This window comes from Asterias rubens, chromosome 10 (genome assembly GCF_902459465.1).
Source record: "Asterias rubens chromosome 10, eAstRub1.3, whole genome shotgun sequence".
NCBI classification, from domain to species: domain Eukaryota; kingdom Metazoa; phylum Echinodermata; class Asteroidea; order Forcipulatida; family Asteriidae; genus Asterias; species Asterias rubens.
Window position 1 is genome coordinate 265,543 of NC_047071.1, and position 25,583 is coordinate 291,125.

The 25,583-nt window shown below is 38.0% G+C and overlaps 2 protein-coding genes and 1 non-coding gene across 7 annotated transcripts in view; 1 reads left to right on the plus strand and 2 right to left on the minus strand.

Annotated features, from left to right (window-relative positions):
* Positions 1-31: 31 nt before the first annotated feature.
* On the minus strand, positions 32-14,392 carry LOC117295901 (mitochondrial import inner membrane translocase subunit TIM44-like). The gene is made up of 15 exons (XM_033778689.1): positions 14,295-14,392; positions 11,935-12,042; positions 10,569-10,664; positions 9,786-9,863; positions 9,303-9,383; positions 8,606-8,755; positions 7,928-7,997; positions 7,310-7,376; positions 6,668-6,753; positions 6,268-6,360; positions 5,204-5,328; positions 4,868-4,918; positions 4,172-4,261; positions 3,536-3,646; positions 32-2,331 (listed from the first exon to the last, which is right to left on the minus strand). The coding sequence occupies exons 1-15, from the start codon at positions 14,385-14,387 to the stop codon at positions 2,212-2,214; spliced, it is 1,419 nt and encodes a 472-aa protein (XP_033634580.1). The 5' UTR covers positions 14,388-14,392; the 3' UTR covers positions 32-2,211.
* A 1,865-nt stretch (positions 14,393-16,257) lies between these two features.
* Positions 16,258-16,330, minus strand: Trnav-cac. The gene has a single exon. It is a non-coding gene; the product is annotated as a tRNA-Val (tRNA).
* Positions 16,331-16,457: 127 nt separating this feature from the next.
* The window catches only part of LOC117295928 (chromodomain-helicase-DNA-binding protein 1-like), a 44,764-nt gene continuing 35,638 nt past the window's right edge, over positions 16,458-25,583 (plus strand). For 2 of the 5 annotated variants that reach the window (XM_033778726.1, XM_033778728.1), the window contains exons 1-8: positions 16,464-16,505; positions 17,246-17,532; positions 19,412-19,847; positions 20,391-20,471; positions 21,445-21,745; positions 22,203-22,323; positions 23,263-23,393; positions 24,158-24,383. In XM_033778726.1, the coding sequence (XP_033634617.1) occupies positions 16,491-16,505; positions 17,246-17,532; positions 19,412-19,847; positions 20,391-20,471; positions 21,445-21,745; positions 22,203-22,323; positions 23,263-23,393; positions 24,158-24,383 (1,598 nt within the window). In that variant the 5' untranslated portion in view covers positions 16,464-16,490. Of the gene's footprint in view, positions 16,506-16,803; positions 16,928-17,245; positions 17,533-19,411; positions 19,848-20,390; positions 20,472-21,444; positions 21,746-22,202; positions 22,324-23,262; positions 23,394-24,157; positions 24,384-25,583 lie in introns of all 5 variants that reach the window. The other 3 variants (XM_033778727.1, XM_033778730.1, XM_033778729.1) reach the window with 3 other exon arrangements.

The following is a 25,583-nucleotide window of genomic DNA, read 5'->3' on the forward strand; positions in this document are numbered from 1 at the left end:
ATTGAGCCTAAATTTTCACAGGTTTGTTATTTTAGATATAAGTTGTGATACACAAAGTGTGGGACTTGGACAACACTGTTTACCGAAAGGTATAATGGCTTTAAGACTTATCTCAATTCAGATTTAAGTCAGCCCAATGAAAAAAATCTGCTGGTTCTTTTGTTTCACATATAAAGGACAAAATCCATACTTTGATGTGAAATGGGTCACCAAAAAGTAGAAATGCCAGCGTTTTAACATAGCTTTCTCAAAGACACTGGACCTTATTGGTAATTGCCAAAGAGCTCAATTGGTCGTCGAAGTTGCTCGACAGTAATGAAAGAAAAAACACCTGTGTTGCATTACCAATGAGTAATTAGCATTAGTGTCCAGCGCCTTTTAGCTAAAAAAAAACCATGAATACTCTGTCAGTGCTGCTGATCGCTGTAAACAAACTTATAAACATATATTATTTGAATTAAAATAATGAATAATAGTCATTACAGCTTATTCTGTACAACATAAATCAAGTTTATTTTATCGCTGTTTGTACAAATACATACAATCCTGAAAATTTTACTCAAAGATCACGTTATGATTTTGATTTAAATTTGAAGGAAGATCACAAATATGAATGTATAACCCGTGGTCATTGTTAGTTATTATCATAAAAAAGTTACCTTAATCATGAATAAATATAGCCCTTTAAACAAATGCCCGTCTCAAACTGTATTCATATGTGTGGATTTGTTTTGTCAAAAGACTAGTCTCTGTCAGCAGGGAGTATTTGTTTAATGCATTTTGATGATGACAATAATGTTTTGGTTGATCTTCTTGTGTACATATTGCTTGGGAATATTTGTTAATTCATTTCTTATTGACTCTGTGCAGCCAGTAGAGTTGTTGGCATTAAGTTACTATTGAAACATAACAGGCTGCTGTATTCATCACTTTTGCCGTGAGATTCCATAAATAAAACCATCATTTATTGTTTAAAATTATTCATCATTACTGATTCTGTTCCTTGGATAAGGACAATGGCATCAATTGAAGCATTATCTCATCACCTAATAAAAAACAAAATAAACTTGTGAAAATGATAAAAATCTATATATTTCTAAATGTAAATAATATAAGCAGGACTTTCAAACTGTCTGGAATACAAGGTTTAAAATTCTGTAACTGGAACGGTTCAATATTCACCCAAATTGTGTAGTTTTCATAAGAAATCTCAAAATATGCTGCACTTTAGTGTTTTTGACAAGAAAGTTTCAGAAAATGCTGTTGACAAAGTTTGTGGATAAAATATTTCTCGGGAGAAATGTCTGACAAAACTGTATACATGTTAATTTCTTAAAGCTTCTTTTTGTATAGACTTTTATCAAGCTACAGCTTTATCTCCATCATCCACACTTCCAGTTATACTGTTATGGTTCAACAAATGAATAATGGCAGCCCCCACCCCTCCCTCAACAATGGGAAAATCCACAAAGCTTTCGGCCAAAAGATCTATTAGTCTCTAATTCTGCAGTTAAATCTTGATGTATGGATAGTACATAGATCTGTCTGACTGTCAGGATATCTTCCTTGGCTGGGATAAGATAGGAGCGGAATGGTGAAGGCTTACACCTCTCCAACCCCAGCCTCTCTACCCTTGGTAGCTCACTGTATCGATACCTCTCACCACTAACCTCTGGGAGGGAAGCACTGCAAATCAACGCTTACCAAGAAAGACTCCTCTGCAAGCATGCTTGTTGAAAACTTTCCAGCATGTGTAAAGATGCTTTTCAGGCGCATAGCACAGGCATTTTAAAAAGCACATATTTCGATGCAATACATTTCAAATGAATCGTGTTTTTATGTGGTCACCCTAAACTCATTACAGTAAGACGTATCACAGGATCAAAAAAGAATGAGAAAGGTCCAGTTGCTGTATGACTTGATGCGTCTTTTGACAGTGTCTATTTATTTTAAAATATCCAATAAATTTGGATACTCTAAAGTCACACTTCCAGGGGTTACGATCGAGCAAGGTTTTCTGGTAAAGAAAATGATGTGGCAAGATCGTTCACCAATGGGAACAAGGTTGCTCCAACCCATCACTGACCACTATTTTGCCGAGAGAGCTTAGTAGTCTCCATGCAGCAGTTGAATCCAGTATCTTTTTGGCCTTCAGGCATAACCTAATTCTCAACACTTAGTTCTGCTTGTCTTGCAACAAGCCTGCTATCATTAGACCCATTGTTGCGCAGTGTTGGCTGAGAGATCTAGTAGTCTCCATGCAGCAGTTGGATCCAGTATCTCTTGGTCTCTACACAGCACCCAGACGTAGGTTATTCTCAAAACTTTATCCTGAGAAAGAAATATTAAAGGTTGCAAACAAACAAGTCTAAACAAACCTTACGATTTAGTGATTATATGAAGAAACTGTATCTTCCTAACCTAGGGCCAAATTTCATAGAGCTGCTTGAGTACAATAATATTATGCTTTCTAGACTAGAGTTACCAGTCAAAAAACCTTGCCAAATGAACAATTTGTGACTGGTATCCTGCTCATTTTCACTTAGCAGCAATGTTTGCTGTTAAGCAGATCAATTAAATTGGCCCCTGATTGTTGCTGAATCCATCAGAGTCTTCCAGCATACATGGTACATTGACCTCAAGTGGTGTGGACCTGGTAAAGTTGGTATTTCTGATCTTGGAGCAGATTGTTTTGTCAATACTGAATCCAGCCAAACCAGGATGTGGATTTGGTAGGATTTAGGACTCATTAGCACCAATGTAGGGTCATAGATTGGCTTTCGTCAACGTAATGCTTATGCATAGACCAAATCGTCAATAATAGTATCTTTTACCCAGCAACAACTGTCAAGGTATTTTCATTAAAGGCAGTGGACACTATTGGTAATTGTCAAAGACTAGCCTTCACAGTTGGTGTATCTCAACATATGCATAAAATAACAAACCTGTGAAAATTTGAGCTCAATCGGTCGTCAAAGTTGCTAGATAATAATGTAAGAAAAAACACCCTTGTCACACGAAGTTGTGTACTTTCAGATGGTTGATTTTGGACCTCAAGCTTTAAATCTGAGGTCTCGAAATCAAATTCGTGGAAAATTACTTCTTTCTCAAAAACTATGGCACTTCAGAGGGAGCCATTTCTCACAATGTTTTATACCATCAACCTCTCCCAATTACTCGTCACCAAGAAAGGTTTTATGCTAATAATTATTTTGAGTAACTACCAATAATGTCCACTGCCTTTACGAGCGTCAAACCCATCCACATTTACAGGGTGACGTGGGTGCTAATCGCATCTCCGGCCACAGCATTCACAAATGGACAACACAGAAATGTAAATCTCCAAAACTTGCCTTGAGGTGAGATTTGAAGATTTGTACGCATTTTTATTGAATTTAAACAAAAGGGGACGTAGATGTTGGCGACAAGAGGAAGGTATGTAGGGTAAACATAAAAGTTAAGAGCAATTCAAGATCTTCTAAGTTTCCCGAGTAAGAATTTTTATCGAGTGGGGCAGCCTTTACAAGCAACTTACCGGATCACCTTCTACGAGTTCATGTTTAGCATTACGAACAACCATGATCTGCTGTGCAGTGAAACTGATGACTAGGACCGGACCCTGGTCCATCATCTTACCCATAGAAAGCTGCAAAAACCAGACCAATTACAAAACATGACTTCAAAGGGATGGTACAGCATCGGTTTGTGCACAAAAATACATAAAAGGTAATACAGAATTGGTTAAGCTGACCAAATAGTTGCAGACAGTATTTGTGTTTTGTGTGATCAGCCATATACATGAAATAACAAACCTGTGAAAACTTGGGATTAATCTCTGTTGTGTGAGTAAGGGGGAAAAAGAAAAACCAGGCACAACTTTAATAATAATAAATAATAACACCAAAACTTACATAGCGCCCTAATCATGTAAACATGCTCAATTTTCAGCATGTAAACACCATCTCCTTCATTTTGGTTGCAACAATCAAAATCAGCTGTTTTCTTTTCATTCAATAATTGTTTTTTTTAAGCAAAATGTATTCTCCCAAAGTATAGAGTTTGTATGAGTGAGTAATAACGTTGACCTGAACACTGAAAAACCAAATCATTTTGGCAGATTTCTTTAAATGAAAATACAGAAATATTTAATTTAACAGTGTACAGTACTTACATCTAAGTTATCAATATCCAATATCTTGTTATCAAATATATACCCCATCGCTTTGGCTTGTTTAAGCGGTGTAGCAAGCTGACTGTATGGCTGTAAAACAAAAACAAATATAAGAGTAAAATCACAAAACATAAAAATCTACTTGAGCTCTAAGCTGGCAAAGTAAAATAGCCAGAGAAGCTAAGTGTTCTTTTGTCAATAGAACAGGACCCAATTTTATCTGATAAGCACAAAATTAAGCAAAGCACAACAAAATTATGCTTACCAGAATAAGGTTGCCAGTCAAAATACCATGTCACATGTACAATCTGCGACTGGTAGCCTGCTTATTTGTGCCTAGCAGTAATACTTTCTGCTTATGCAGCTTTATGAAATTGGGCCCTGGTCTAATTTCACGACACTGCTTACAACAAAACACTGTAATTTAGACTACCTAACAGGCTTTATAGATTTATGCCATTCACAGGGCACCGTTACCCCAGAATTATGGGGTAAGCAGAGCCATGCAATTGGTTCCAGCTCTTGAGTGCACTGATCGTGTTGTTTTCCCGCCTGATACAGTAGGCTATGTAGTGGACTTTTCAGGTTGTAAATACTTTTTTCAATGGGAAAAAAAAAATCAGAAATCAAGGAACAGTATCATTACTTCTTATACGAATAATAAAAATTTTCCCCCATTAAGAACTGAATACTTACAGCTTCATAGCACCAATCTTTGAGTACTTCTAAGTCACCTCGGATCATTGCCTACAACAACAAATCAGACACAATAACAACATTTCTATCAAGTAAAATTGTGTAATTTGTTGAAAATCTGTTACATTTGTGAAAATCTCCCTAGACATTAAAGTTACAAAGGAGCTATTAGTGCAAAAACACGGGTGGTAAAGGTAACATTTATTTTCAACCCTAATCGGTTGGATTTGTTTAAAAAAAAAACATTAATTTTGAGATTACAATTGACATTTTACTTTTCTGAATATACCATTTGTAAAGAAAGAATGTTTTCAGGATTTGGATGCTTTTTCTTACCTCTAGAACGTTTGGTATAATTTCATACTCGCAAAAATTCAGAAATTCCTGCTTCGAAAAATTGGGGTCAGCCTTGAGAATCTCTGTCAGTACCTCAGACATCTCTGTGGGTGAGAAAACTCCACCTACAGGAAGACAAGTTTGAAAACATTTAATATATCTAATTGAGTTGTCCAAACTCACTCCAAGGGGTGATCGGTTTCGCTTGCATTTCTCGCTCATAACCCTGCAATTAATAATAATAATAATGACGTCTTCTATAGCACCGGTATCCACAAAAAGTGCTCATGGCGCTTGCTCCAATAAAAATATTCCCCCTTGGTTGTTCTCCAGCAGTGCAAAGAACAAGAATAAATTCCAATGTCAATAAAATGTGCCAGATTGGACCTGTGGCCGATCCACTCTATGCACCCACTCAAGTATGGTAACCGGCAAAAGAGGCATTACGTCAAAGAGCAAAAGCAAAGTAGCCTCTGTCCACAGGACTCAGAATGCTCAGAGCAAAGTAGCCTCTGTCCACAGGACTCAGAATGCTCAGAGCAAAGTAGCCTCTGTCCACAGGACTCAGAATGCTCAGAGCAAAGTAGCCTCTGTCCACAGGACTCAGAATGCTCAGAGCAAAGTAGCCTCTGTCCACAGGACTCAGAATGCTCAGAGTACAGACAGTGCTCAATACATAAAGCCCAGATCATACTTCCTGAGAATGCTTCTCGTGAAACAAAGTTGACGTCACAGCTTGACGATTATTTCGGAAGAGTTAACCACAGCTGAACTCTTCCAAATTGTTGTTGCGAATTTGTGAAGTCGAAATTCACATCGCATTCAAATTCGCAGGAAGTATGAACCAGGCTTTAGGTGATTGTGTTTGAGTATTCAATTCAATTCAATTTAATTCAATTGAAAAAACTTAAATCCTCCTCAATAGTCAATTACATCAGTTGGCCAGCTCCATATACAAACATTAACAGTAATGGCTAGAAATCAACAAAATATAAGCACTTTTTGACAAGTTGACAATAAGCAGAGTAAGATAAGAAATTAGCAAAACATTCCAAAGGACTTACCAAGCAGTTGGCTGACCCTATCTGTGAGTAGCCTGGAAGCCCTTACCATCACATTGTCACTTTCATCATATTTCATTTTTAAGTCAAACACTTCTGTAAAGACGAGCAAGAAAGAAACAACACAACAATGTCAGTGAGGGGCAAGATCTGACACAAAAAAGTGGTGTGTTTATAACAGCTGTACACATACAAATAAATCAGTGCAATAAGGTAATATCTTATGCTAAAAGCTTGTGTGTGGGCATTTACAAGCAGATTGTGGCAGGATTACATTTTGACATTGACAATTCAGGTTTGAACTTTGGGCTAATAAAATTTCCAGAGGAAAGTAAAATGCACAATTCACCAACCCGGTAGGCTACTTTTAAAAAAGCCTGAGGGCAAGGCCTGCAATACTTACTATTGAAGACCTGGTTGTTTTCTTTGAAGTCATTCCATTGTTTATACCACCTAGAGTCTTTGTGTAGAACCATACCCGTATCATCCCTTCATTGGAAAAAAACACATCACATATTTCTTGATTAAATTTTTGAAGCTCGAGATGGCCTATCTCCTGTCTATGGCCCTTTTTTGAAACCACGGCCTCCGCTCCAGATTCGGCCGAGGCTAGCTTTGCCCCGCGGTTGTTTTGACAACTGCGCGTGCTTTGCTTTGCGTACGTGCTCAGGGCTTCAGCAATAGAACAGAGCCTGAAGCTGAATCCAAAGCCGAAGATTCGAAAAGGGCATGAATGGCTGATCTTCTGCTTAATTACATTCCTGTTCATCTTCTTCATTCTCCTGGCCTATCCCTACTGACTCAAACTACTTTACCAGCCATTATCCATAAGGTTTACATTGTTGCAACTGGTACTCCACTCATTTTTAGCTTAGCAAAGACATTAATTTGATAAGAAGTATTTTCTGCTCAACAGCTTTGTGAAGTTGGGACGAGTTCACAAGTGAATCATGTTTGAATCTGAATGGTTGACCATGCATATCAGGGTCAAAATGGAACAGGCATATCGGGGTCAAAATCCTAGTAAACTAACAGGAAAACTTACTCATTTGCTTCAAAGCTCCGCGCCTCTTGTCCTTCTGGTAAATTGTCAGTTCTCTTGCGTAGTTTCTCTACAAAAAGGATGGAGATATACATGAATGCATGAGCTCAACGCAACAGGGTAAACCATATACCAGTGCATTGAGGTACTGAAGATATTCTTTAATTTCAATAAAAATATGATAATAATTTTGGAGGCTAGTCATCCTTAGATAAAGTTGAACAGCCTAGTGAGTAGCGGCATCATTTGTTTGAGCAGCAGGCAGTTAAGGGCCCATACCCATAAATGAACCTGGAATAAAGCCAGCGACCAAGAGTTTTTCATTGAGCATTGAAACGATTTGGTTGGTGAACTTACAAAGAATTAAGGGCACTTGACACGTTTGGTTATTGTCAAAGACCAGTATTCTCACTTGAAGTATCCCAACATGCATACAATAACAAATCTGTGAAAACTTGAACTCAATTGGTCATCAAAGTTGCGAGATAATCATGGAAAAAAAAACACACTTGTCTTTGATTGAGAATAAAGACAGTCTACCTGCTTTTGACCTCTAGCAAAGGTGCCTAACTCAAATGGCATCATGTGCATATAAGGTTTACACCACAACGTAGTACTTACCAGGGGCTCTGTATGGCCTGGCCTTGGATGTGGTACTCTCATCAATCTCATGTTTGACTGCTTTTACACTCTGCCAAATAGAACAAATGCAAATATACACTATAAGACTCTCTTGAGTTATGACTAGTATTCACATATTGACTGGCAATGTGGGCCTCAGGAAATATTTTGATTTATTTGTTGCTTTGTTTCTTGTTACATGTACCTTTCTAATTATTTATTCATTTATTTGTTGATACTTTTTATTTATATTTTTTAATTAACAATTTGTTTATTTATTTATTTATTTATTTGCTTGTCTAATTTCTGGTGTTTGTTTTTGGTTTTTTTATTTTAAAATTGTGCTTTGTGTACATACCGATTATTTATATTTACTTTAAGTTATCTTTATTTTTCCAAAGAGAGTATATTATATAGTGAGTTTGCCTCCCTATGTGACTGGATTAACAGGCTTTCGAGCTACAGTGTTTAATTATACTTTTGTTGATCCTGGCCATCACATTAGGGTTGTTTTGTAATTTCCTGTGCCCTTACTGTTTGTATTGCTTTGTATTTACTTTTGTTTTTATATTATTTATTGTACATACTGTCTGCTTGTATATTGTTTTTGTTTAATGGCCAAATAAAGAATAAGAATAAAAATAAGAATAAAAATAAGAATATTAGATCCATCCTTACCTCTGAGATGGTCTTATAAGCAGCTGTCTTGGTAAGCTCTTCCCCTTGCTTGCTGACCTTCTCAGCAGCACCCTTTGCCGTCTTGGTGAAATCCTCTGTCATGGTCCCTGCCTTCTTGGCCCATTCTTGTTTCTGGACATCCTCAACACCCTGAGTTTATAAACCATATGTAAATAATGAGCAACAGGGAAACATGTGTGAGAGTTTATTCTTGATACAGAGCAATTTTTACTTAAAGAGTACCGTACAAGTGCAGTTCAATAATAATAATAGTGGCTTCAGATGTAGAGCTCATACCCGTCACTTAGTGAAGGTCAAGGCGCTTCAACATTAAGTGTTTGCCTGCAAGGTATTGTGGCGCTACGTTCGAACCTTTACTCCTTATTTTTTACATAGCACCATGTTCTAGTTTACAAGGTGCTGTGGTGCAAAATGGAGCCAATCAAACCAGGAACACCTTTAGACAAAGGATGAACAATCATAGTAAAGTTGCTTGCTTAAGGACACAAGTGTCACGACCGGTACTCAAACTCACACTCTGCTGATCAAAAATCCACTCAGCCCTGACACGTCATTAGTATGTTTATGCTATTCCTTAACACCAAAACTCTAATCCATGCTTATATAACATCAACCATTTAGAACAAATGTCATAGAACAACCATCCAGGAACGAAACCACTAAATCAAATATTCACCTTTTGAACTTTTTCTTTGATGTCAGTCATTGTTCGTTTGATTGCCTCAGATCCTCTGGAAGTCTCCGTTTCTAAATTTTCCTAGGAAAAAAACAAAAATCCAATCTTTCAGATTCCAATGAAGTTAAAATGTCCCCTCCCCCAATTGTTTGATTATTTACAGTGATGGTAATTGTAGACAGTTAGTAATTTAAAACCACATCAAATGATAAAAGAGCCTCTACTACCCTGGTAATACAATAATTTCTTAGTGTTATTAACTAAAACTTAAGACTCAGTTTTAAACTGCTGCAGTGTCAAGGCTGTGCGATAAAGGACCTCCAACACAGCGTGGTCCTTTATATGGCAAGGTCACAACCCCGCCGGTTTGAAAGGTACATGTAAGTTTAAGGCTAAGTGTGCTATTGTCATATTCCATTCCACAGTGGATGATACTAGATGGTCACACAGTAGGAGGGTTAGTACAGCAAAGCAAAGTCTTACATATTTCTTCCTCGCTTGCTGTAGAGCCTCAGACTTCTCAAGCTTATCTGCTTCTTCTCGAAACTTCTTGATGTTGTCCTTAAAAAATATATAGAATTAAACAGCTCAATGGAGGAAAATACAAGATATAACATTTCATGGAGATTGCACTTTCCGATTTTGATCAACCAGTTCCTTAGTGATTGAGTGCCCTTAGTGATTGAGTGCCCTTAGTGATTGAGTGCCCTTAGTGATTGAGTGCCCTTAATAGGCTGCACCTCCGTATGCTCTCTTAATGCTAAGTTGCTTTAAATTGTTTGTTTATTCTTTGATGACCCCTTGCATATGATGTCACACTCTCAAAAAGCGCCATCCCTGAGGCCAAAAGGAGGCAGATCATTGGACGATAGAGCCTTATGCATAAAAACGTGCGTTTGACCTCAGTGTACCTGGTAGCATTTCCCGAATATGCAAGGGGGTCTAATGTTTTCATTAGACCCCTAATACACAACCCTCCGAACAACGCATGTGTACCATTTCCATCATTTTGGGAGTCAAATCTTTTGTACATATTTGTGCATGATTTTGACTTCCAAAAATGGCAGACAGGATAGGCATGTGTGAGTGCGCTGTGCATTGTGCAAGGGGTCTATAAATACTTTTACCATTATTTTGATATGAAGAGAACTTTAATTCTTCAATTTATTTGGAAAATTTCCTGTGTTGTATCTTGCCTGCCAGGAAATGCCATGGAATGTACAAATACTACATTGTTTCATTGGCAGGTTTTCTTAAACCACTTACCTTCATTTCCTTGTTCTTTGCAATGTCCAGTTTGATATTATCAATAATCTGTCCAAAAAAGCTCTTCCTTTGAGGTTGCTGAGAGTAAGTCCTTGCCTGCCAAATATGAACATAAATTTATACATTTAAACAAAGGTTATAATAAAAAATAAAAAATAAGATTAGATCAGATGAAACTTATGTTGTAAGCTTACAGAACAGTCCACTGGGTCAAAGGTCGGCAGGCATAAAGTGTGCACAATTCCACTAAAGAGATAAAATCATGTTGAGCAGTTATCATTCAATACTGAGTTTTGAAAAATTCTTTTATAATTGCAAACTAATCTAAAATATCATGTTTTTAGAGGTCACTTTCAAACTAAACAAACATTACTTTCAGAAGTTGTCCTCAAATGTGCTTTAGAATTCTGTAAGACTATGTGCACTGACCTTTTAACACTACAACTTTTCAACACGGTGTCGATCCGGATATGGCGCATTATCAGTGTCAAAACCAACCCTGCCCGGGAGGTGGGTTGATCTCTATCAGTGTCGATGATTCCAACACGTATCGAAAGTTGTAGTGTGAACACCTCCGGGTTAATTTTCGATCCATGTTGAGTGTGCGTGGCGCCATCCGCGCACTCCGGGTTAATTTTCGATCCATGTTGAGTGTGCGTGGCGCCATCCGCGCACTCCGGGTTAATTTTCGATCCATGTTGAGTGTGCGTGGCGCCATCCGCGCACTCCGGGTTAATTTTCGATCCATGTTGAGTGTGCGTGGCACCATCCGCGCACTCCGGGTTAATTTTCGATCCATGTTGAGTGTGCGTGGCGCCATCCGCGCACTCCGGGTTAATTTTCGATCCATGTTGAGTGTGCGTGGCACCATCCGCGCACACTACATGCACTACAGTACAGTTGTCCAGCGCGTACAAAAGGCGCTGCGTACATAAAAAGTAGCCGCGTCCTGGAGCCTTACTCAAACCACGGCTTGGGCTCCGCGCGCTGTGTACGCAGCTCGGCCTTTAAAATTAACCTACGCGGAGCCTGAGCCGGAGCTTAAGCCGAGGTTTGAGAAAAGCCTACCAGCTTCGATCCGTGTAAGATTTTGCAGTGTGAAACGGTCCCACAATATCCGGATTGAAAGTTACACGTGTGTAACCAAAAAGCTGATTTCACGCAGAGCTAGTGTGAAAGTGAAGCTGTTTGTATCCGTGTTGAAATTTTACTGAACCAACACGGACCCTATCCGGATAAGGTTTGACACGGGTAGAAGGTCGACAGTGTGAAAAGGCCTAATCTTAGTCTAGCCCTATGTTGGCAGTCTCCCTATTTTGTCAATATTTGTTGTCGGGGGTGCCTTACTATGCATTTTATAACTTACCTGGGCTAGCCTGAAATCCAGCTGTTTTTGTGTCGCATTTCCACTTGTCATTGGTGACAATCTCGCTGTTTGGTATGGTAGTCTCCATAACAGCTTGGTACTGGTACACTAGAATATGACAATATATCAAAATGATGAAAAAGAAAATGTAAATCATTTGTTAATTATTGTTGTTAACTGCTAATGTGTTGGTAGCAGGCCTATATGCTTCATTTTTGAAAGGGCAAGGGCACCAAGGCGTTTATCTTTTTGGTAAAGTGCACCCTATGAGGAAATTGTAAATTTCTACTGGAGCATTTCAAGGGCACCAAGGCATTCACCAGGGGCATGAAGGCAATCGCCTTTATTGCCTCCGTAAAGTATCAGGCCTGGGTAAGTAGGCTCAGTCATAATAGACTGTGCAAGTCTCGCGCGGATTTGAACTTCCAGGACCATCGTGGTCCCAACCTAATGGGGTTTTGCGTTGGGGAGATTTTGTTTCGTCCAATACTTTAGTTTAATGTAGTCTATGACCATAAAAATGACATATGTTGTTACAAATGTAATACTAATTAACATCAGGTATTTTTATAAATAAGTTGGCGGTTGATGCAAACTGAAGAATTGGTTGGTGGCCTGTTTGATTTGAAATACTTAGCGGCCATCTTGAAAAAAAATAGTAAATAGTAAATAGTAAGGCCCTCATCCTCCTCTTTTTTTGAAAAATCCGGACGATCAACTGGTATTTTTTGTTATTTGGCCTTAGTTACACCATCCCAGTTTTGCGGTGGTTTGAGCAGATAAAGACAAGACAAGACAATTTTAACGAACAAATAACCATTGTAAAAAATAAAATAAACATTCTTCTTCAAACATCATCATGATCATTGTCATTATCAATAATTAATAATATTACGGTATATTGTTAATATTATAAGTCATACAATCAGATGATGATGATGATGCTGTTCAAAAATTCAACATCAAAATTTTAAATTAAACAAAAACAAAAACATCGGGAACTTAAATTTATTTGTTGTACTTTTTACATGCTCCCCACATATCTTTATATTTGTTTAATATCTGTAAATTGTAATTTTATTCTTGTTTAAGCTTGGGCGATATCGATTTATTTTATTCACGATATATCGCTGACAATATATTGCGATATTCGATATAATCGCGATTAATTAAATTTGACATAGTCAGTCTTCTAACTCCCATTGAAAGTTGTAGAAGAGACAGTCATAGCATAAGAGAGGTGTTCTAATGACCTATTCTTCTGGTTTTACTCCAAACCTATGGGGTGCAAGATGTCTCAGCTAGCAAATACATCGTGATTTTACGATATTTAATAGATATCGCGATATATCGCGATATATCGATATTTCGATTAAAACCAAATTGATCCGAAATCAAATCGTTTCCAAATTAGTATCGCGATATTCGATAAAATCATGATATCGCCCAAGCTTATTCTTGTTGTCTATTTTTGCCATGCCTTTCTTGTAAAAATGTATTGTTTAGTCTTCTTCTTTACACAGGGAAGACAAATTTCATGTTTTTTATCATGACAATAAATATTTTTAATCTATACTATTATTAATAATCTATTCTAAATCTTTTAAATAAAATATATTAAATTTTAAATGAATTAAAGCCATTGGACCCTTTCGGTAAACAGTATTGTCCAAGGCCCACACTTCGTGTATCACAACTTCTATATCAAATAACAAACCTGTGAAAATTTGGGCTTAATCGGTCATCGGAGTCGGGAGAAAATAACGGGAAAACCAACCCTTGTATCCGCGCGTTTCGCCGTGTCATGACATGTGTTTAAAATAAATCCGTAATTCACGTTGACGAGAATTGATATTGTTTTACTGTTTTCTCAAAAAGTAAAGCATTTCATGAAATAATATTTCAAGAGAAGTATTTCACCACTACCTTCTGTAAACCCTGTAAGTTATTTGTAAATCTGTGAACTTTTCTGTACCGAAAGGGTCCAATGGCTTTAAACAGAATATCCAATTGATTACAAATGTATCGAACTCCTTCATCATTCCAAAATATGTATTGACTTAAGTATTCGTATTGCTATTCATTTCAATCATTGCATAAGCCGGTCACAAACTTCCCACACACCACCGCCACGCATGAATGAATAGCCCGGAATTTCATCAGTTGAGTTGTGAGTTGAGGTTGAGTAAAAAATAAAATCACACGTGCATATTTGCGTAAGCTAAACATAAAGAACAACCATGAAATAAGCTTAAACAAAATACCACTTACGCCACTTTCATTTATTAAATACATTCTTCAACTTCTAATTTACCATGCGTTTCTTGAAACTTATACAAAATAATAAATTAGAAACTTACGTGACTCGCGAGTTTCGCAACGGGGGCAGCCATTTTGTTAAAGTATACGTGCTTATTGAGGATTTTGTGGAAACCCATGGGCTCTGAGTGCATGAAAGGGGGTGATTAATCGTTGTACTCTTGCACCAGCGCAATATGAAATTAACTCCGCCCCCTCCATATGATACTCTATACGGTAGAGTTTGCCCTTTTCGAAACGACAGATTTGCTTTGGCTCCGTCACTTTCACAGTGATTTTTTTAACAGGCGGAGAGGGCCAAAGCCTAATAATCGCAGTTTCGAAAAGAGCCAATTAGGACTAACGCACACAACTAACAAAAGACAAAGTAAAGGAGCATCATTTGATTTTATGTTTTAATTGTTTGTACACCTGCTTTGCTGATTTTTTAAAGACTTTGCACAATCCTGGAAAGTTAGCAAAGTTATTTACCACATGCAGCCGGTATGTTCTCTTTTGTCCAAGTTATTTTTATTTTTGATGATTGTCATGTGGAGGAAATTCCTCCACTTTGTAGCCAAGTTAGTGGGATGCATGTGGTTAAATAATATGTGGGAACTGGACTTTACATTCTTATTCAAGTGCACATCATCCGTAGTCTCCAAGCCAATCATTGCTGTATTTGTATTTTTATTTTGGGTCTGGATATGGATAATTCTACTCCAATAAAGCGGGTAACACCCTAACACCCACAGTCAATTTCGTATGACCTCTTTTGATTGCAATTGCCAATTGATTGGATGAAATTTATTGTTGTATTTTTTGTATTGTGAACTTGAACTTTGAAGTAGTGTTGTCTGATATATCTAGGGTGGGGCTCTATTCCTACCTCCATGGGTGGGGCAAGTTGTTCCTATGTGGAACGTACATAGGATGAGAAAAAAAAGCTAGGTTGAGGTCCAAGTAAGACTAATTTTAAATACTTGATTTTGATTACGCCGATCCCCTATTGAAGAATAACAGAAAAAGCTTACACAACACGATTTGCCGTTTCTTGTTAATAAAAAAAGTACTATAATTCAATTCAATTCACTTTATTTCCAAATCTTGTTTACAAGCAAATGGAACAATGATAATGCATAAAATAATACTATAATACTACATTTACAAGCAAAGGCAAAATATAAATTACGGGCAAAGCAACAAACATACAGAGCACAAGGTGATGGAGTTGGAGGGGGCCCATAAAGCTTGTCGAGTATGGACCCAGAACAATAAAAAAATGGAAAACCAGAATTAGGCAACAAGACTATTAAAGGTAAATAAAAAAATGGAAAACCAGAATTAGGCAACAAGACTATAAAAGGTAAATAGGTGAATACAGGACATAATAGAACTAGGCACAAGGTGATAATTTGAATACATGATCTTTTTCGTCAATTACTCGTTAACAATTTTGTTTAAAAAAAATATTAAAATTTGGCCAGTTTGGAAAGTTACTTTTACTTTTAGACGGCTGGAAGTAAAACTAGCCCGGAAGGTCACGTGATTGTTTGTACCACTTTTTGGTTTGAACAATCACGCGACCTTTGTTTTTGTCTTAAAAGGCTCAAACGCGGCCAAATTTGATGAATTTTTTGGGGACTGTTCTTCTTCATTCCTGGAAGACCGTTGAATTCATATCTTAGTCTATTTTGTAGCCCAACTTAGCCCCGACTCGGCCGGTGTGTCCCTTTAAGCTTACTTTTAAACAGAAGTGGCATTAGTGAGAGGAGTGTTCAAAGAGTTTCGGAGTTTATTTTTAGGACCTTGGTATTTAATACTAGAGAAAGAAGGTAAATGGAATGTGATAGTGTGAAGCTTGACGGGTACCATGAGATGGACAGATTATGGGTGAAAATGGAAGCAAGGCAGGAGGGTAAACTGTTGTGAGCCAGTGTCCACATGAATGTACCCAGATGAAAAGAAAATATGTCATTAAATTGGATTCTTTACAAAAAAAAATAAACGAAAAAAAAAAATCATTGTTTTCGCCCGGGATCGAACCGGGGACCTTGCGCGTGTGAGGCGCACGTGATAACCACTACACTACGAAAACCCGTTATGACAGTTAAGATTTTCAAGTTATTTAAAATATACATAAATATATTTTACCACTGCGCAGATGCAGTTGATTCATTTTCTCCCCTTACGCATGCGTGGTTGAGATAAAGTAATAATATGGCGTCGGAAATTGCAAAATTGTTTTCCTTGGGACCATGTCGCAGACAGAGGTGATATTTGTCGAATTTGCATGACAGTTTTCACTGCTAATGTGCATTGTTTGTGTCGTCTTATTTGTGCACTAACGAGTCAAGAATATTTAGAGTTAATTTCTTTCTTAAAATTCACGTGAAAATTAAGGGAAATACGCATTGATTTTCCAGATCGTGACACGACTGCTTCGTTCGGCGGGTCAGAAGTCATCTTTGTCGCTTCGTCGAAATACCAACATTATTTAGAACTTGAAATGTGTTTTGTGTGTGCACAATTTTGAAATAATTGCTTAAATGAATCTTTCTTAATTTTCAGCGAGGGAAGAACGTATTTTTGCAAATAGAGTTTGTCTCACTTTTGTAAAAATCGCACGACGATAATCGCATGTGAACAACATTTCAAAACGAGGGTGCGGTGCGTCGCATCAAACATGAACCAGGTTAATTTTTAAATTTGATTTATTATTTATAATTTCACACTTTTCCGAAAAACTGTTTATGCCAACTATTACCAAATGCATGTGCTAAACATTCTCCAAGCTTGTCTGCCAGTTATTATTTTATTTTGGTTACAAATGATGATAAAGCACAGACTATTTTGTCAATCACGTTTTTGTTTTGTACCCGACATTTCCCCCGCATATTCCCAATTGAAAAACACCGTATTTACTGCGTCGTCTGCATGCGATTGCATGCTTTTCATTAATCCACCTTTGCTTCCCTTCCTTCCCTTCCTTCCCTTTGCTTTTGCACACCAGTACCCCTTTTTGTCATCCGATGGCTATCGGGGGTTCCCTCCCAAACAGCCAATAAACCCGCACGTTTCACCGGCCAGCACGTTGCCGGCTGCTCCGCCTGCATCCACCGCTGCTCTGTTAACCACCGCTCCGCTGCCGAGCGATTTACCGGAGTCTCCGGCGTTCATCTATACCCCTTCCAAACATCATCAAAACCTACAGATAATGCAGCAAGATAGATCATCAGATGAAGACGAAAAAATGCAAGACAACGGCGACAACACTTCGGAAGAAGAGAACAATTCCAGGTAGGATTATTGTGAGGCAAACTGTTGTATTTTTCTTTTAAAATTTCGACTGTAACATCGTTTGAAGCAGACGACAAAACTCCATAGGTTTTACACTGTTCAACCTGGTTAAATGTGCAATTGCACTAAATGACTAAATGCAACATCAATTCATGTCTTCCTAATGCCAAATTGAAAAGATCCAGACCATTTTTAAAACATACATCTTGTAATTAATTTCATACAACACAATTTTATTTCTTTATTTTTTCCCCCCAGGTGCTTAATATTTTGGGTTATCGGGGCTTCGCACTCCCATAGAACTAAATACAAGTGTATTTAAAATGAACACAAGTGTATTTAGAATGCATCAAGCAATATGATTTCATGGGAAAGTTTAGCAAGTGTGCTTAGAAAAGTCTTCAATGCTAGTTGAAGTTATCTTGGTTTTGTTTTGAAGTTTCGTTTTGGAAATCCATTTTGAAAATTTGTATTCATTTAAACTTGTTTGTAAAGGGGTTTCATCTGCTTTGTGCATTCAGATACATAGCTATACTCAAGGGGTCTCAAGTAGGTCTGTGGATATTCATTGCCTATGAAGATTGTGAGCAGCGAATGGTTTCAAACTGTCTCAACCTGCTACAGTGCTTGTCATTTTATTTCAATTTGGCCTTTGCTTTCCCCCTTTAAGATCAGACCCAAAAATTACAGCCAGGGTAGTACCATAACACTTAATGGTCTCCTACCCTGTACTATTGTGGATGTCTGCTTGCTACTAGCTGACGACTGATGTTTCTGTTTACTTCGAATGCTGTCTCTTAGTCAGTTCCCTGTGAACAACTTTACTTATTTACCTCAAGGAAATTAAAACATGGTTGGTTCTTGATGCTCAAATGCTTTGCTTTTTGACTTAGACAATTTTTATTTTTTAAATATTTGTTTTATCATAACTGAGTGCAACCTTGAAATACTGGAGCCAAGCACTACAATTTGCTGGCATTTCTCTTTGGTCTTATTGGATGAGACACCAAGATGTGGATTGAACTGTAGTGTTTCCTTTAGCTGAGAGAATTTTCTCAGCTTTGATCAATCCATGGCATGTTGTGTTAATGAAATATTGTGGGGCTCGTTTTTCTTCCTAATCATCAGGGATGATAATTGTTTATTTGGTGGAACTGGATTAGCTAATATCACTTGAACAAGCCAACGTCACTTTAAGGAAGTTGAAGTCGCCTTTTGGGGGATGTTTCCCTCTACATGTAGCTCTACCTTTACTTGTACCTGTTGTTGAACCTGTTGTTGTTTTTAATTTTTTTGTGGCAATCAGTGAATAAGGCCACTTGAACTTGTTATCGTGTCCAGTCCACTCACGCTAGATGTTGTGTTTCAGCCAGAAATAACGCAGTCTTTGGCACTTTATTTATGATGTTATAGCATGGAGTAGTACAGCCAAATTAGATTCTAAAATAGTACTGATTTTCTGAATGCCTCAACTTTGAATTTCTTGGCCACTTTTGTCTTAGTTTCTTACCCAATTATATCCAATAATAGTTCAAATGCAACAACGTATTATCAACATTGTTGTAGATTAATGTATTCTTTATCTTGATGTCAAGAGGAATACATCCCTCTTTCTCCGAGGTCCCTGGTTTCGTTTTCACAGAGCACTTAATTTGATCTCAAGATGAATTCTTATTATTTTGATATGCATTGTTCCAGCACACTTTGCTTAGCATGACTTCATCATAGTTTTTTAATAAGGCCAGTGTTGTCGACCAATCAACCTAAAGCCCCAAAATAGTGTTGTACACAACTCTCTTTTCACGGTGCTTTCAGTGCTTAAATTTGTTAAAGGAAATTGATCTTCATTATGCTAAATTATACTTTAATTATCTTGAAGCTCCAGCAACAGCTCTGCAGAGGAGCATGATTCAAATAATGAGAGCCACTCAGAAGCAGAAGCTGCTTCGGGGTCAGCCTCCAACTCCAATAAACAATCGGCTAGTGATTCGGACTCTAGCAGCCAATCCGAGAATGCCAGCTCAGACTCTGATGAAAAGTCAGAAGAAAACTCAGATGTTGACGTCGATGTTGATGATGATGATGAAGATAAGAACGATAATGATGATGACGACGACGATGACGATGAAGATAAAGACGAAGAAGAAGAGAGTGAAAATGAACTTGAAGATGAAGACGATCAATCAGATGATGATGAAGATGACGATAGTGACTCAAAGAAACGGAAGTCAAGGGCTTCTAAGAGAGCTAAGCTTAGCCCATCCAAAAGAAGAGACAGCGTGAAAGATCTCAAAGAGGCGAAAGATGATAGACAGGTGAGAAATTCTTTGTTTGATACTTTAGATATAAGTTTACTTTGTTTGTAACTGATAAGACTACAATAGTGTTCTAGTAACTGAGTATAAAGTGAAGTCTGTCCTGAGCCAATATGGCTCATCAGGCAGGTGTTTTCCTTGGGATTAAACGACTGAGAATATTTCTATTCCCCTGGACAGGATGGGGGGCCATCGCATTCAGCTCTTGCCGATACTCGTTTGTACTCCTGTGCGGAGAGAAGCAATTATGATAAAGTGCCTTAATAATAATAATAATAAGACTTGTAATGCGCACATATCCACCCTGCTGGGTGTTCAAGGCGCAGTAAAACCAAAAACAAAACAAAAAACAAAACACAACACAAAGAAAAACAGACACAACAAAATTAGTCATTGAAAACCTGTGACATAAGATAAGTTTTGAGAAGAGACTTGAATTTTGCGGTACAAACACAAGATCAAAGATTAAGTGGTAGAGAGTTCCAGATGCGTGGCGCAGTGTTTTGTGATGTTTCAATATTCTTCTCATTCTGCCCCCTGAAGTTCTGGGAAGAAGATCCTGAAATGTATGGAGTCAGAAGATCTGGAAGGTCACGTAAAGAAGTGGATCGATTTCAAGTCACTGTAAGTCCTATTATACTCTGCATCTAGTAAAAACAAACAGCCCCTGAATGTGTCTGAGTGTGGCTCCCAGATAACACAACTGACCAGATATTTCCACTGAGCAGATATCACAGTTGAGTATATAGCTCGGCTTTTATACTAACTACTCATGAAATAGTGTGAGCTTGTGAACTTTTTTCATCAGTAATGTCAGTAGGCCTACTGCATTTCCTGCTCTCAATAGGAATGAGACAAGTTTGAAGTTATCACCGCTTTACTTTCTCATGATTAAATTTGCTTCTCTGTTTAAAATAGCACCATTGTTATTGTTGTTATTAGTACGATAGAATTATGAGTGCAGTTGTGTTTGCCCTCCCAGTGCCGTGTAGATTGAAAATCCCAGAGACCTGGGCCCAATTTCAGAGAGCTGATAAAGCAGCAAATATTGCCTCCCAATTTTCTGCTTGGAATGAGCAGAATACCAGTCACAAATGGTATGGTTGGATGGTGGAATGTGCTGGTTTCCTTATTCTGGTAGCAAACTGTTGTTGTGCTCAGCTACTCAGTGTGCCTAAGCGACTCCTTGAAGTTGGACCTTGCTCTAGTTCCCTTACATTGTTGATAACCATCACGGCCTGATTATATTGCTCTGTTTACTTCTGAGTTCTGCACTTTTTATAAACATTCTCTACTTTACTATGCAAGCGCCAAATTTGTGCACTAGCTATGTAAGTGAAGAATGTCTAGTTACGTGGAGAACGCATGACCAAAGCAAAAATTCCCTGCTAACCTTTGAGGTACACTTGACTGGGAAGCACGGAATTGCCCCCTAACGTAGGTTCCGATTCTTTTGGTGACGGTAAACAGAGCAATGAAATTGGGCCCTGTACTCCTGTGTGGAGGAAAGCAGTTATGGTGCATAACATTATGATACAATGGAGCATTCAAGGAATCGTACACATTGTATTTGTTTTCTTAACCTTTGATGATGCAGAAAGTTGAGGAAGAGGATGAGGACAGACCGCCAAGACGAAGAAGAACAAGCAGTTCAGGAGGAGGAGGTGGACCAACAGGATCATCGGGAGGAGGCAAGTCAAAGAGGAAAGGCTCAGTCTTTTCATTGATGAGCAGAAAGAAGGCGTGGTCTAGCAGTAAGTTGAGCGACTCATCGGATGAGGAGAGCAGTGAGTCTGACTTTGAGCCTTCAGCTAGGCGTAGGGGACAGAGAACCAAGGCTAAGCCAAAGCCGAGGGCTTGCACTAGGCCACAAGCAAGAATCAAAGGAACACCAAAACGTAAGTAGTTTAATCAAACTAGTCTTAAGAAATTGCCTGAAACTTGAATCTTAAAAGGATTGTCAATAAGTCATTTTATTTTGCATAAAAAACGTGTACTCACAACAAAAATAGACCCTTGCCAGAAATGATCCATCAAACTATCCCAAAGTCAGGTAAATTCATTAACACTGTATCTTGATTTTGTAATAATGTTGTATCTAGCACCAAAGAAAGGTTCTTTACAAAAGTGTTGCATCGTGGTGTCTACTCATCTTGTGTAGTCATACTGGATGTTTTATACAAGATACAATTTCCAAACTCTGCTTCTGATTAAACACTGAGAATGTGGCCATGCACCATGGTCTTGTTAACAATTTAAGAGTCGGGCCAGGTACTTGTATTGTGTTCTGGGTAAACACTGTGAGAGTCTGGCCCTATTTACTTATATTCCACTGTGGTTTTTGTTTGTATAAAGGAAAACCATTGGTTGCGAGCAGAAAGCGGAAACGGAAAGGTTCATCAAGCTATGATGATACAGATAGTGATGGAAAGTCCAAGAGACAAAGCAGCCAAAGAACAGCCAAATCAAACATCAGGTAACCCTCTTTATGAACAGTTTCCAAGACTTTATATATTATATTTATTGGTTTATTGGTTTATTTCATTAAAGGGAAGGTACACGTTTGGTAATTACTCAAAACAAATATTAACTTAAAAACTGATTTGGTAACAAGCATTGAAGAGCTGTTGATAGTATAAAACATTGTGAGAAACGGCTCCCTCTGAAGTAGCATAGATTTTGAGAAAGAGGTAATGACACTAAAATAATAAAAGACTTCTAGCCAAAAGTCTTTTATTCCTATCTGAGGTACACAAATTCTTTGATCCCTGCAGTAACCTGTAAAACGATATTGCGCTGGATGGTCACTATGCCTGAGTAAAAGTCTCTGAATCACTTATAAGATTTTACTTTGAGGATTTTTTGATGATTACACAAAATCCGCACTTACTTATTCAAGTGGGAGATGAAAATTTGCACCGCTTTTTAGAGAGCAAAATTTCTCATCTTGCTTTCACAGAGACATTCAGTGCTTATGATTGTGGCCTTAAACCTGTCATGATTCAAATTACAGAAGCTAAAGATTGCTTAGAGCAATAGCACTTAGTCAATAGACCCCTTGCATATACATATACAGTACATAAGTTAATTTTGATCGTCTTGAAAGAAAATTGAAAGTTAATTATCATATTCACATTCAACTTTTTTTCACAAAGATATTACACAAGTAGTTTATTTATATTTCGCCAGCAAACTCACAAGGGGACAAGCCCGGTGGTGTTGTGTCTTTCAATTGAATTTAATAAGTAGGAAATTAATTCAATTGACAAACACAAGACCACCTGGCTTGTCCCCTTGTGAGTTTGTTGGTCCCACAGTCCTCTAGCCTGTGGGTCCAGGGTTAATTTTGAGTATTCAAATCTGCTGAATCATTTAGTATTCATTATTTTTTTTATTTTTTTTAAATTTTTGTTAGCTACAAGGAAGATGATAGTAATGCAGAAACGGATTCTGATGAGATCATTGAAGCGACTGCTGGTGTAGATGAGAACGACAATAGTGAGATCATCGAGAGAGTCTTGAAACATCATATCGGAAGAAAAGGAAGTAAGTTCCAAAAATGTACTCATCAAACAATTCAAACAAATTAATTTTTTTCTCTGTGTACAGACAAAAGTGATACAGTTCATCATGTGTGTTTTGTCATGTTTGTGGTCATCATTAGCCTTCACAGTCTGTTAGGATGTAGGCATGGGTATCATCCACTAGGAGCCTGGCTGGTAGAGCAGAATGCACTACCTTCTCAACTTGTTACGAAGCAATTATGGTTGAGTGCCTTGCTCAAAGGCGCAAGTGTAATGACCGTGTATCGAACCCACACTGAGCTGCTGACAACACCAGAGCTTAGATCCATTGAACTAGACCGCAAACACTCTCTCTGTAAATTTAGCATACGAATAATATCCCTAATGTTAGAAAAGTATGGCTTTACAAAAAGTCACATCCCAACAAAAAGTGTATCCCGACAATATGCATAAACAACAAATCTGTGAACATTTTGGCTAAATTTGTCATCAAATTTAGAAGAGAATAATGAAAGAAAAAAAAGAAGCTTAATGCACAAATTTGTGTGCTTTCATATGCCTAAAAAAGGCTTCTGGCCCTAGGTCTTTTAATATTTGAGTGAGAAACTACCTCTTTCTTCAAAACTACGTTACTTCAGAGGGAGCCTTTTCTCACACTGTTTTTATACTATCAACAGTTCTCCATTGCTCGTCGCCAAGTAAATGTTAACAATGCTAACAACTATTTTGAGTCATTACCAATAGTGCCCAGTGTCTTTAAATACAGTAACTGCTATTATTTGTCAGAAACTGGAGGTATGACAACAACCTACGCAGTAGAAGCAGATGGGGATCCCAATGAGGACGTTGAACCCGGTGAGGAGGATGCAGAGACACACTACCTGATTAAGTGGAAGAACTGGGCTCATATCCATAACACATGGGAGTCTGAAGGTAGTCTAAAGGAGCAGAAAGTCAGAGGGATGAAGAAACTGGAGAACTACATCCAGCGAGAGACGGAGATACAAGAATGGTACGTACAAAAAAAGCTCCCATCCCCCACTTATTTTCCATAATAATAATAGGCAATCCCATCAGTGTAGAGGAAGATGTTCTCCACAGGAAGTCAAAGTTATAAGGGTTGAGGTAGTTGGTGCCTAAGGTTACCCCGTCGATGACTCAAAAGTCTGATCGGTGAGCCATTAACTCTCAAGCCACAATATTCTCAAGCAGATGTAATAATACTCATTATATAAATTCATTATACTCAGTCAGTGAAGTTAATAATGAAAAGTCCCCTCGATCCACGAAGCAAAAGTAGTAGTCCTGGTTGATTTTCTGGGTAGTAGTCCTGGTTGATTTTCTGGGTAGTAGTCCTGGTTGATTTTCTGGGTAGTAGTCCTGGTTGATTTTCTGGGTAGTAGTCCTGGTTGATTTTCTAGGTAGTAGTCCTGGTTGATTTTCTGGGTAGTAGTCCTGGTTGATTTTCTAGGTAGTAGTCCTGGTTGATTTTCTGGGTAGTAGTCCTGGTTGATTTTCTGGGTAGTAGTCCTGGTTGATTTTCTGGGTAGTAGTCCTGGTTGATTTTCTGGGTAGTAGTCCTGGTTGATTTTCTAGGTAGTAGTCCTGGTTGATTTTCTGGGTAGTAGTCCTGGTTGATTTTCTGGGTAGTAGTCCTGGTTGATTTTCTGGGTAGTAGTCCTGGTTGATTTTCTGGGTAGTAGTCCTGGTTGATTTTCTGGGTAGTAGTCCTGGTTGATTTTCTGGGTAGTAGTCCTGGTTGATTTTCTAGGTAGTAGTCCTGGTTGATTTTCTGGGTAGTAGTCCTGGTTGATTTTCTAGGTAGTAGTCCTGGTTGATTTTCTGGGTAGTAGTCCTGGTTGATTTTCTGGGTAGTAGTCCTGGTTGATTTTCTGGGTAGTAGTCCTGGTTGATTTTCTGGGTAGTAGTCCTGGTTGATTTTCTGGGTAGTAGTCCTGGTTGATTTTCTGGGTAGTAGTCCTGGTTGATTTTCTGGGTAGTAGTCCTGGTTGATTTTCTAGGTAGTAGTCCTGGTTGATTTTCTGGGTAGTAGTCCTGGTTGATTTTCTGGGTAGTAGTCCTGGTTGATTTTCTAGGTAGTAGTCCTGGTTGATTTTCTGGGTAGTAGTCCTGGTTGATTTTCTGGGTAGTAGTCCTGGTTGATTTTCTAGGTTTCTTCAGGTATAAGGAGGACAGAAGTCTCTTTATACAG